The sequence below is a fragment of the Chlorocebus sabaeus genome, chromosome 8, assembly GCF_047675955.1.
Source record: "Chlorocebus sabaeus isolate Y175 chromosome 8, mChlSab1.0.hap1, whole genome shotgun sequence".
Taxonomy (NCBI): Eukaryota; Metazoa; Chordata; class Mammalia; order Primates; family Cercopithecidae; genus Chlorocebus; species Chlorocebus sabaeus.
The window spans coordinates 1184772-1195633 of NC_132911.1; the positions used below are offsets into that span (position 1 = coordinate 1184772).

A 10862-nucleotide genomic window follows, 5' to 3' on the forward strand; every position below is an offset into this window, starting at 1 on the left:
CAAGTGAACAATGGCCTCACCCTCAGTGACCTTCCTCTGCACATGCTGAACAACATCCTCTACCGGTTCTCAGACGGATGGGACATCATCACCTTAGGCCAGGTGACCCCCACGCTGTATATGCTCAGTGAAGACAGACAGCTGTGGAAGAAGCTGTGTCAGTACCATTTTGCTGAAAAGCAGGTGAGTGGGATGCAGCAGTGTCCCCTCAGGCAGGGAGTTTAGTAGACTCTGCCTAGGGGCCATACCCTATAAACTCACCTGAAGAGAAAGAATGGCTGAGTGTTTTCCACTTTGAAAGAACCAGGAACAATCAGAATTTATTGAGATTGCTGTGGTTTCTCTCCTACAGAATGTAAGGTTTATTTTTCCTGTTGAAAAAGAACCATGATTCTAAAATAACCCAAAACTGAACAGCAAAGCATGAGCTGAGTTCTTTTCTCTCCTGTTGATAACGAGGTGTGTAGAGTCCCTGGCTCACTGACTGCCTTTTCTCCTGATTTGATGAATCAGATTCCAGTTCTGCTTTTGACCAAGCTGCACATCTTTGAAAAGTCAGGCGCCCTCTGTGTGTCTCAGTGCTCTCAGCACTTGGTAGATGGCACTCCTGAGTGTCCACAGTGCGCCCCGCCACTGCCTTTTGCCTCCTGCACTTGGGATTGCACGTGGGGCAGCATAAGGTGTGTTCTCCTGTCAGTGCTCGAGGCCTTTCCAGGGTGGTCTGCTCATTCCGCATTCACGATGAGACCTTGTGGTCCCTGTTCCTGGGCATCTGCAGAAACTGGGGGTTCCCCTCATCACCCCACAGATGTCCAAGGCACCTGCTCTGCCTGGGGCTGGGCGCAGCCAGGGAAGGCAGGTGGCTGGAGGGAGGCGCGTTGTGCCCCTCATGGGGTGGGATTGGAACTGTGGTCAGCACTGTGAAGACCTAGGATGGGACTGGGTGCCTTTCATGAGGAGCACAGTCTACCCTTGGAGTGCAGAGCAGTGGACAGGGCCTAGGCAGAGAGCAGGACCCTACCATGGGGAGGGTGCTGTGTGTGTGAGTGGTGGATGGTGAGGAAGCACAGCAGAGGCCAAGCCACATGAAGAATCTTTGTCTGTGTCCTGTGAGCTCAGGGGAGCCAGCAAAGCGCATGGAATTGCAGCTTTCAGAAGAGCTTCTGTTCTTGTTTGAGGACTAGGCCGGAGTGGATACAAGAGGATCCATGAGGATCCTGCCTCAGGAAAATAAGAGTTACGGGCAAGGAAGTGCACGAGGGCAACAGAGAAGACATCAGAAAATGACCCTGATGGGATGGGATGGGGGCTCCCACAGGAAGGGGCTGGCCTGAACACGGGCCTCATGGAGTGTGTCTGAGAGGTATGTGGAGCGAGGGCCTGGACAGATGCATATGGAGAGGACAGGAGGCAATGGGATCAGCCTGAGCAGGGCCTGAGGGCACCAACCCCAATGCTGAGTGATAGATGAAGTGCCTCAGAACCTGGGGGGAGCTGTACCCTCAAAGCCATGGACAGAAAGATTAATAGGACAAAGAAAAAAGCCTGTGAGATTTAGCTGAGCAGAGGTTATGGATACCTTGGGGAGAACTGTCTCAAGTGGAGTTGTTCGGGAGAAGCAAAAGAATTCCAATATTAATTTGAGTAGGAGAAATCAGTGGATCGAATTTTAAGTCAGCACTGGGCATGGGGGAGGGGGTGGATAGACTTTTGTGGGGAGGATTTAGATCCTAGGAAAAGAGGTAAATGAAGGTCATCTGGGATGAACCCTCTGCCTCCTAGTTTGCCCTGGGACACTCCCTATCACATGCAGGCCCGAGTTGTTCCCAAAAGGCGTTAATGAGAGTACCTGGCAGGTGTTTATACATCCAGACCCTAAACATACTTAAGGATGTCTTTTGGCCATTTCTGTGGTCATTGCCATTCTTAAAAGAGTTGCTTTAAATAAGTTAAACGTCTGTTCTGCACTGATATCCTAGAATAGTTAAGTTGCAATTAGCACCTGCAGGTGCATCTCATTTGTACACATTTTCTTATCTGAATCATAAAAACACAGCATCAGAAAATAATGATCTGTTCTTCAGGCGTCAGTAACTAACATTAAGGCCCTGAAAAAAAAAAAAAAAGCATATTAGAAATAGCTTTTATGAGAAAGCATAGATAAGGAAGCATCCTCAAAATAAAAACTAGATACCTGAGAAAACCGGACTGGTTCAAGATAGTATGGAAGGGAAAAGTCAGCTCAATGCTCTGGACTGGAGCATCTGGTGGGATGTTGCATTTGAGTTCAGAAAAATCACAGATCATTATTTAGGAGAAAAACCATGGGCGGGGATTCTCCCCGTGAACACTGGTATAGCACAGAATTCGTCAGAAGTAGAAATGAGACAACAAATGGTTGTTTTTAGTCTCTGGGAACTAATGTTTTAACAGTGCCTGCCTAGAGGACACAGAAATTAATACTAAATATAAACAGGCTGGTAACTACTTCTTTGTATTTTGCAAGTAGTCTTCTTTTCAAATTTTATTAGGAACAGAATTTCCTCATTGACTCCATGATAATTTCCAGAGTCCTCAAAAGCCATGACTGAAGTATGAGTATGTTATACAAGTGATTGTTTTTAGCTATGAAAAGTAAAACATGCTCATTGCAGCAACAGCCTTAAAGACTAGTACAGTGTTGTGCAAACAAGTTAAAGGCCCCCACCCCAAGGCATCCCTGTTACTCCTTTAGCCCATGCATTTTGTTTCATTTCAGGCTTTCATGTGCACTCAAACATACACATTAATTTATCTAGCTGTGCGCTGGTCGTTTTCAAAACTGTAATTGAAAGTCACTCTGTAACACTGATGTTTTTGGTAACACCTTTATTAAGATACCCTCCACTTTATCAGCCATTACTACAGTCAATGTTAGGATACTGACATCTGTATTAGTCCATTCTCCGCTGCCAATAAAAGACATACCCAAGACTGGGTAATTTTTAAAGACTCACAGTTTGACATGGCTGGGGAGGCCTCACAATGCTGGTGGAAGGCAAAGGAGGAGCAAAGCCACATCTTACAGGGCGGCAGGCAAGAGAGCGTGTGCAGGGGAACTGCCCTTTATAAAACCATCAGGTCTGGTGAGACTTACTCTCTATCACAAGAACAGCATGGAAAAGACCTGCCCCCATGGTTCAGTTACCTCCCACGGCACATGGGAATTATGGGAACTACAGTTCCAGATTTGGCGGGGGACACAGCCAAAACATCAGCATCACCTCAGGAAACAATACAAAAACAAAAACAAAAACAAAAACAACTCTGCCCTTCAGCTACCATTCCCAGCCCTAAGCAACCCCTGATTGACTTTCTGTCTCTGTGTTTCCCTGTTCTGGACGGGTAATATAAGAAGAATCTATGGCATTTGTTGTCTTGTGACTGGCTTCTTACCCTTTGCATGATGTCCTTACGACTCCATGTTGTAGAATAAATCAGAGCTTCATTCAAGATTGAATAATATCCTACTCTCTGTATCCACGTTTTGTTTATCCATTCATCAGTTGATTGACATTTAGTTTGTCTGATAAAAGTTTGTGGCTTTTACAAATAATGCTGCCTTGAACATGTTCGAGTTTGTGTGTAGATGCATGTTTTCATTTCTCTTGGTTATAAACCTAGGAGTAGAATGACTGAGTCATATGGTGGATTCTGTTTAACTTTTTGAGGAATTGCCAGATTGTTCTGCAAAGTGGCTGCGCCATTTCACATTCCCCCAGCAGTGTGAGGTCTCTCGATTTGCCAGCCCTCCCCAATGCTGCTCATTATTTCACTTTTTGATTAAAGCCATTCTAGTGGGCATGAAGTGGGTCTCATTCCATTTCCCTGATGACTGGATTCTGAGCATCTTTTCATGAGGTTATCATCCATTTCTGTGACTTCTTTAGATAAATGTCTTTGCAAGTCCTTTGCCCAGTTTTTTAAATTGGGTTATTTGTCTTTTTATTATTGAGTTTTAAGTGTTCTTTATGTATTCTAGATATAAGTCCATTATCAAATATGTGTGTAGCTTATTTTAATTTAATATATTATGGACATTATTCTGGATTGGAATATTTAAGTCTGTTTAACAGCTGCTTGGTATTCCATTATACAGGCGTAGCATAATTGATTTGTCACTCATTGATTTAATCCAAGTGAGTTTAATTTCAAATAATTGTTTTATGTACTACACTGCCTTTGAAAAATAATTTCAGATAGAACTGGAGGCCATTATTCTAAGTAAAATAACTTAGGAATGGAAAACCAAATACCTTATGTTCTCACTTATAAGTAGGAGCTAAGCCATGGGTACACAAAGGCATTCAGAGCGGTAGAATACACAGTAGCGACTCAGAAGAGGGAAGGGTAGGAGGGTGAGGGATGAAACACTACATGGCGGGTCAGTGCTTGCTTCTGCAGTGATGGGAGCACGAAAATCCCACACTTCAGCACTGTACAGTTCATCCATGTAACCAAAACCCACCTGTACTGCTAAAGCTATTGAAGTTAAAAAAAATTAAAAACTAAAATAAAATGAAAAAGTTTTACACCTAATATTATGCTTTGAAAGTCATCTTATGCTGATTCTGAATGGGGTTTTGTTTGTTTAGTTTTGTAGACATTTGATCCTTTCAGAAAAAGGTCATATTGAATGGAAGTTGATGTACTTTGCACTTCAGAAACATTACCCAGCGAAGGAGCAGTACGGAGACACGCTGCATTTCTGTCGGCACTGCAGCATTCTCTTTTGGAAGGTACTGATTTAAATACACTTGGAATTTCAGGATTAAAATTTGGTGAAACAAACTAATCACTTATATTCTAAGTGTAAAACTAAAAAGTGGAAAGTACTGTTACAAGTAAGTTAAGGAGCTATATTTTACCAAATATTGGGGTAGGGGAATAGATGTTCATTCAACTTGGGCTTAAACCAGAAATGCTGCAAACCGAAACGCTTCTCCTTTTTGCAGAAGTTAGCATGTAGGAGGGCATTGCAGGTGGACTGCAGCCACTGGCTTTTCCTGGCAGCAGCTCCAGGTTCCCTGCTGACCCCCAGCCTGAGGTTGAAGGCTGCAGTGTGACCCCTCTGCCCATCTGAGGACAAGTGCACCTTCCTCGTTTCCCCAGACTTAGCCCTCGGCCCTTTATGTCCCCACCATCTGTGTAGGGCCAGGACCAGCTTAGGCTTCATTTCTCAAAGCCATATTCTTAGAGAAAAAGCATCCATAGAGAAGTCCCAGATTTTAAAATCTGCATTTTTCTCATTCATATGATCAGAACTTAACAAGACTATTGTTACTTATCTGCAAGTTTCTTCCCTTCATCCAGTTACTTCCTGTTCTCACCATCCAGACTGTATGTCTGAAAAGAATGTTTTTCACAGTCAGAGATAACTGCTTATTTCTTTTTTTTTTTTTTCTTTTTTCTTTTTTCTTTTTTGAGTTAGGGTCTCGCTCTGTCACCCAGGCTGGAGTGCAGTGGTATCACCACAGCCCACTGCAGCCTCTACCTCCTGCCTCTCCAGTAACTGGGACTACAGGCAGGTGCTACCATGACCAACTAATTCACTTCTTTTTTTTGTTTTTTTGGAGCAGTGTCTTGCTGTGACACCCACGCAGTTCTGGGTGCAGTGACACAGTTATGGCTCACTTTAGCCCCAACTTCCGGGCTCAAGTGATCCTCCCACCTCAGCCTCCTAAGTAGCTGTGACCACAGGGTGAGCCACCATGCCCAGCTGATTTTTTTGTTGTTGTTGTCTGTTTTGTTTTTTTTGTTAGAGACGGGGTTTCACCGTGTTACCCATGGCTGGTCTCAAAACTCCCAAGCTCAAGCAATCTGTCTGCCCCAGCTTTCCAAAGTGCTGGGATTACAGGCATGAGCCATGGCACCCAGCTAGTATCCACTTCTTTCTTAACATGTTAATATTATTTCACCCTGGAGTATGTTTCCATGGTCTGCCTTGCATTTGAACATGTTTGATGTTGTGAGATTTCACCATGGGGGAAAAAAAGTGTTGAAACTAGGCAGAAGCTGGCCCTGGAGTGACCCTGCTGAGCTGCTGGCTGCTCTGCGGAGGGAACCCCCTGACTGTCCCTGGTCTAGATGAGGCCCTGCCTCTTGCAGGAGTGGGCTGTCTCTGCCTCTTGCCTCCTCTAGGTCTAGGGAGATGAGGCTTTTGCCTGATAGACACCGTAACCTGTTGTGATTTTACCTTTGCTTTACATTTATCTAAATTTGTTATCAGATAGGTCATAAGGCAAGCTCTAGGCTGTTGGAAAGAGACAACTGCTTTTCATTTCAAATTACATTTATTCTAAGTGTGGCTTTAAAAATTAATCCATGATTGAGCAAAGAATGTAAAGATGTGTTTTTCTTGTATTATTTTAATAGTTTTGTTTGGTATGTCAAAGGTAAACAGCATCATACATGAATATGAGATTTTATTTCTGATTTTTAATATTTTGGTATGACTTCTGTCTTTCCTGAAATTAAAAAGATGCAAGTTGTGTTATGTGTTTCTGCAGTAGTACAACTGTCTTGTAGAATATTATCCCTCAAGAGCAGGGAACATCTTGATTCCAGTTTATTCTCAACTTGGTGAGGTCAACAAATCAGTTCATCAGTAAGATTAGGTTATACAGGAGAGAGCCCTCATTCTATTACTTTCTCCCCGGTTATATGGCACAAAAAGCACAATATGGGGGTGAGCTGTCTGCAGTAGAAGCCACAGGCAGATGCTTGTGGACTGAAGGAAAGGGGTCAACTGAGTGAAGTCCAGGTTCTCACCCAGCTTTGACACCTGACCCTGGAGGCAACAGGGCCCCCCTTCTGTGTAGTTCCTTCTAGGACTGACACCTGTTCTTCTCTGAAATATTAACACTGAAAACATGTGGCTGTGTCTTCAGTCACAGAGTAAGAGTGGACACAATACTGTAATTTCTAAGTTGAGTCAGTGCTTCTCCTAAGAGTTACTTTTCTGAGCAGATTGTTTTGTGCTATAGAACTATTAAAAGCAACGATATTTTTATGGGGAAAATACCATTCATAGAAGAGGTAGAAGGCTTTCAGTTTTGTATGTGATAGTGTTTTTCTTAGAACAACATTTATGAATATTGGAGCTCTCCCCATCTGCTAAGCAACTAACAAAGAAAAACACTCCTTCGCTTCTGCATTGTTGGGCCGTACAGATCAATCTCCCTTACCTGAAATGCCTGGGACCTGAAGTGTTTCAGGTTTCAGATTTTTTTCATCTGTTTCATTTACACAGAGCTTGAAGATAATTTCATACAATGTTTTAGTAATTTTGTGTACTTGTTAATGTGCAGTTTTCCACTGTGGCATCATGTCAGTGCTCGAAAGTTTTGGATTTTGGAGCATCTCAGATTTTTGGATTACAGGTGCTCCATGTGTATAAGAATGTGCTGCCTTAGTTTCCTGAAATATGTAAGTTCTGATTTTTTAAAATTGAGAGATGATGTAGCTTTCCAAAAGAATTTGCTTTGCCATTCTTGTATCTAGTGAACCTTATCATACTTGATCAAGTCATGAAAATTGAGAACAAGTCTCTCCTAGCAAAGACAGCTGCCCATCTCTTAGTTCTGCGAGGTTCATGTCTTGCCCTGGAGGCTGTGATGTCCACTTCACTGCAGCTACAGTGAGTGGCCCCATCACAGCTTCTCCCACTGAGTATCAGTCTACAGGGCAGTCCACGTTTTTAGTTCTGAATGCATGCATGGAAGTATTCAAAAAGAGCCATCCCTCCTAATTTAACCCCCGAAGGTGTCAGGTACTTCTTGCCCTGTCTCCCATCGGCTCCATCAGTGTGGCTAACCGGAGGTGAGTGGCCTGGTAGGCCAAACCCAGATTGGAGTCAGGCAGACCTGGACCTGCCTCCAGGGTCTCCTGAGCTTGCTGCCCTCCTAGGGCCTTGGTTTGATGCCATGACCTATCACACAGAGGAGCTGTGAATGTCCAACAGTCCTGCACCTGGAAACCTGGCACATAGCTGGTACTCAGAAAATGGCACTTAGGGTTAGGGTTACTGCTCGTTTTTTGTTTGTTTAGCATCCCAGGAGTTTGTGTTGACTGAGAAACTCAAGTAATATCAAAGCTAGTAAGAAGATGAGACTGGGTGTTGGTGACTGTAAATTCTTGCCTGGCCCTGGGACTTGGTCATAAACCGACACCACGGTGCATCTGTCTCAGATCGGCCTCTGGTGTTTGATCATTTTCCACAGTACATAGGCCTGGAGCTCTCCAGTCAGCAGTGCTGTGGAGCTGCTTCATCTGCTCCCAATCTGGTTTCCCATCTCTTCTGGCTCTACTATATTGGAGTTCTTCTTTAACTTTTCTACCTGCCTTAGCCTTTCACACAGTCCGTAAGTAAGTGGGCTGAGTTCAGCTCTGGAGCCAAAGACTGACTTCGATGGCCCTGGGAGGGTACACTGGTGCACCCTGCACTCAGGGTCACTGAGAGGGGTGGCGTTATCTCCTGGCTGTACAAAACCTCAGTTAAAAACTGTAGACTTGTTGGCTGGGTCAGGGAAGCCAGGATGAGCCGTTTGGCATTTTTATGTCCTGTTTTTTCTTGGTGTGTCAGTTGCCAGAATAGAGGTCTGGACACCTGACATTCACCCCACAGTCCTGTGTGGACATCAGGAGCAAAGTTGGAGCCAGAATCTAAGACGAGGTCTCCATGGTCTGGTGGTCCTGGTCTTGCGGGGAACCGCTTCGCTGGCGCGGCCTGAACCAGCGGGGGAGGACAGCACAGGAGGGCAGCAGCTGAGGCTTGGGTTTGTGTTGGAAAGTGACGTCCACTGGTCTGAAGAAGCAAGTGTCAGAGGTGGGGGCTTAAAGTGTGGAATTGGCTCAATGTGCCTTATTTAGCACAGAGCAGACCCTTTGGACATTAAATAACAGAACTTTCCCCCAAAAAACTTACAAAATTTTAATATAAACTGCACATGGAAATAGCATCTCTTTTTCACTGAATAATTTTGAAGGTTATTTAGCACGGCAGCCTCGTTAGTTGCCAATTTGAAAGACTTAAAGGTAAAGATATGTTGTCTTAAGACTGTCTTCAAGTAGTTTGGGAATTTGGGTTATCTGATGATGCCTTGTTTGCTTGCTTTAAATAACCTTGTACTGTCCAAATTTAGTTACCTGATGTTTTTAGTTATTTTCGTTAATAATATGAATCAAACCTGAATGCTTCCAGTCTGGCTCTTTCTAATCTTTTCCTTTTCTTCCCTCCCTCCACTGCATTCCTTCCTGATTCTTCCTTCATGATCTCAAAGGACTACCACCTTGCCTTACTATTCAAGGTACTTCCCTGTCTTGCCACACACCCCGTGTTCGGGATGAAAACGCTGCATTGTGCTGCGTCTCGTGCCCGTCATCCTGGTCACTGCCCAGCTCGATTCCAGCTCTCGCTGACTTGAGCTTTCTCAGGACCCTGAGCAGGGCTGAGTGGCCACTTTGATCACCTCAGCAAGGACGAGAGTGTTCATGAAGTATTTCGCAGAACGACACCTGAGTGCTCAGGGAGGATGCCAGACGTGCCCATAAACACTTCACCACACAGCACCTGGGTTGGCAGCACTGCCAGGGCATGCCATGGAGAGACCCAGCACTGACCCCAAGGCCTCTGGTCCCGTCTACCTACGTTCCTCCTAAGATTCTGCCAGCCTTCATCCACAAAATTAATTTTTCTTTCGTCGCTTCTCATATTAAATAAAATTCTGGATCCTTAGGTATGTGAGCATGGCCAGCTCCCTTGGAGCAAGCAGGAGCCTCAGGGGCTGAGGCCATGTGTCCCCACGCTCCTGCCCTGTGCAGGGAGCCCAGGCTGATTGAGGGATGAATGGTGGGTGGAGGGAACCCTGTGCGCCAAAGTGCACCAGGAACAGGACGGGACAAAGGAATGGCTGGGACCAGAGCACAGAAAGTCCCCAGTGGTTTCTTCTGTGGCCTTGTGGATTCCCGGGCAGTGCAGGGTGGCGTCAGCAGCTGGCTCCTCTGACTCAATACCAGATTCGGCACTGGAGGGCTGACCTGGGGCCACCGACTCCTGCCCTACCTGAGCAGGAGTTCCATGGAAAACCTCTGCGTAGAATCGGCTGCGGCTGCCCTTGTGTTGATCATTCTCATCCAAGTTATCTCTCATGTACCTCTGAGGTGGGGCCCAGGGTCCATGTCAACAAGCAGCTGACGACCCCCCAACCACTATCACTAGAGTGTGGCTGGTGGTGGGCCCCCTCCTAACCATCTCCCACCTCCCCACAGGACTCAGGACACCCCTGCACGGCGGCCGACCCCGACAGCTGCTTCACGCCTGTGTCTCCGCAGCACTTCATCGACCTCTTCAAGTTTTAAGAGTTTCCCCTGCCATCCCTGTTGGAGATTGTGCATCATGCTGTCTGTGCAGGGCTCATAGTGAGTGTTCTGTGAGGTGGGTGGAGGCTCCTGGGAGGCCCCTGCTTCCAGAAAGCCTGGGAAGAACTGCCCTTCTGCACAGGGGGTGCGTAGTTGCATTTTCATCATTGAAGGTCAGAGGCCAAGGAAATCATTTCTACTTTAAAAACTCTTCTTCTAAGCATATTAAAATGTGAAATTTTGCACATTATATATATATAGTTAAAAAATGTTTCAGGTGGTCAGCTCCACATTCTTTGTTAACCTGACACTAACAGCCAATAACATGCTTCTTAACTGTCAAATTACAGTTTCCCAATTTTATACTAATTGGGGGTGGGTGACAAAACAGTTGATCCTTGTAAATACATTGTACAGAATATTTATTTTTTCTCAAAATGCATTTTAACTACTACATTGGCTGT

The 10862-nt window shown here is 45.1% G+C and overlaps 1 protein-coding gene across 13 annotated transcripts in view; it reads left to right on the plus strand.

Moving 5' to 3' along the window:
• Positions 1-10648, plus strand: part of FBXO25 (F-box protein 25) — a 63833-nt gene extending 53185 nt beyond the window's left edge. For 9 of the 13 annotated variants that reach the window (XM_037985331.2, XM_007961566.3, XM_007961561.3 and 6 more), the window contains 4 exons: positions 1-183; positions 4635-4778; positions 9321-9347; positions 10309-10648. In XM_037985331.2, the coding sequence (XP_037841259.1) occupies positions 1-183; positions 4635-4778; positions 9321-9347; positions 10309-10398 (444 nt within the window). In that variant the 3' untranslated portion in view covers positions 10399-10648. The remainder of the gene's footprint in view (positions 184-4634; positions 4779-9320; positions 9348-10308) is intronic. The other 4 variants (XM_073017905.1, XM_037985333.2, XM_073017906.1 and 1 more) reach the window with 2 other exon arrangements.
• Positions 10649-10862: the final 214 nt, after the last annotated feature.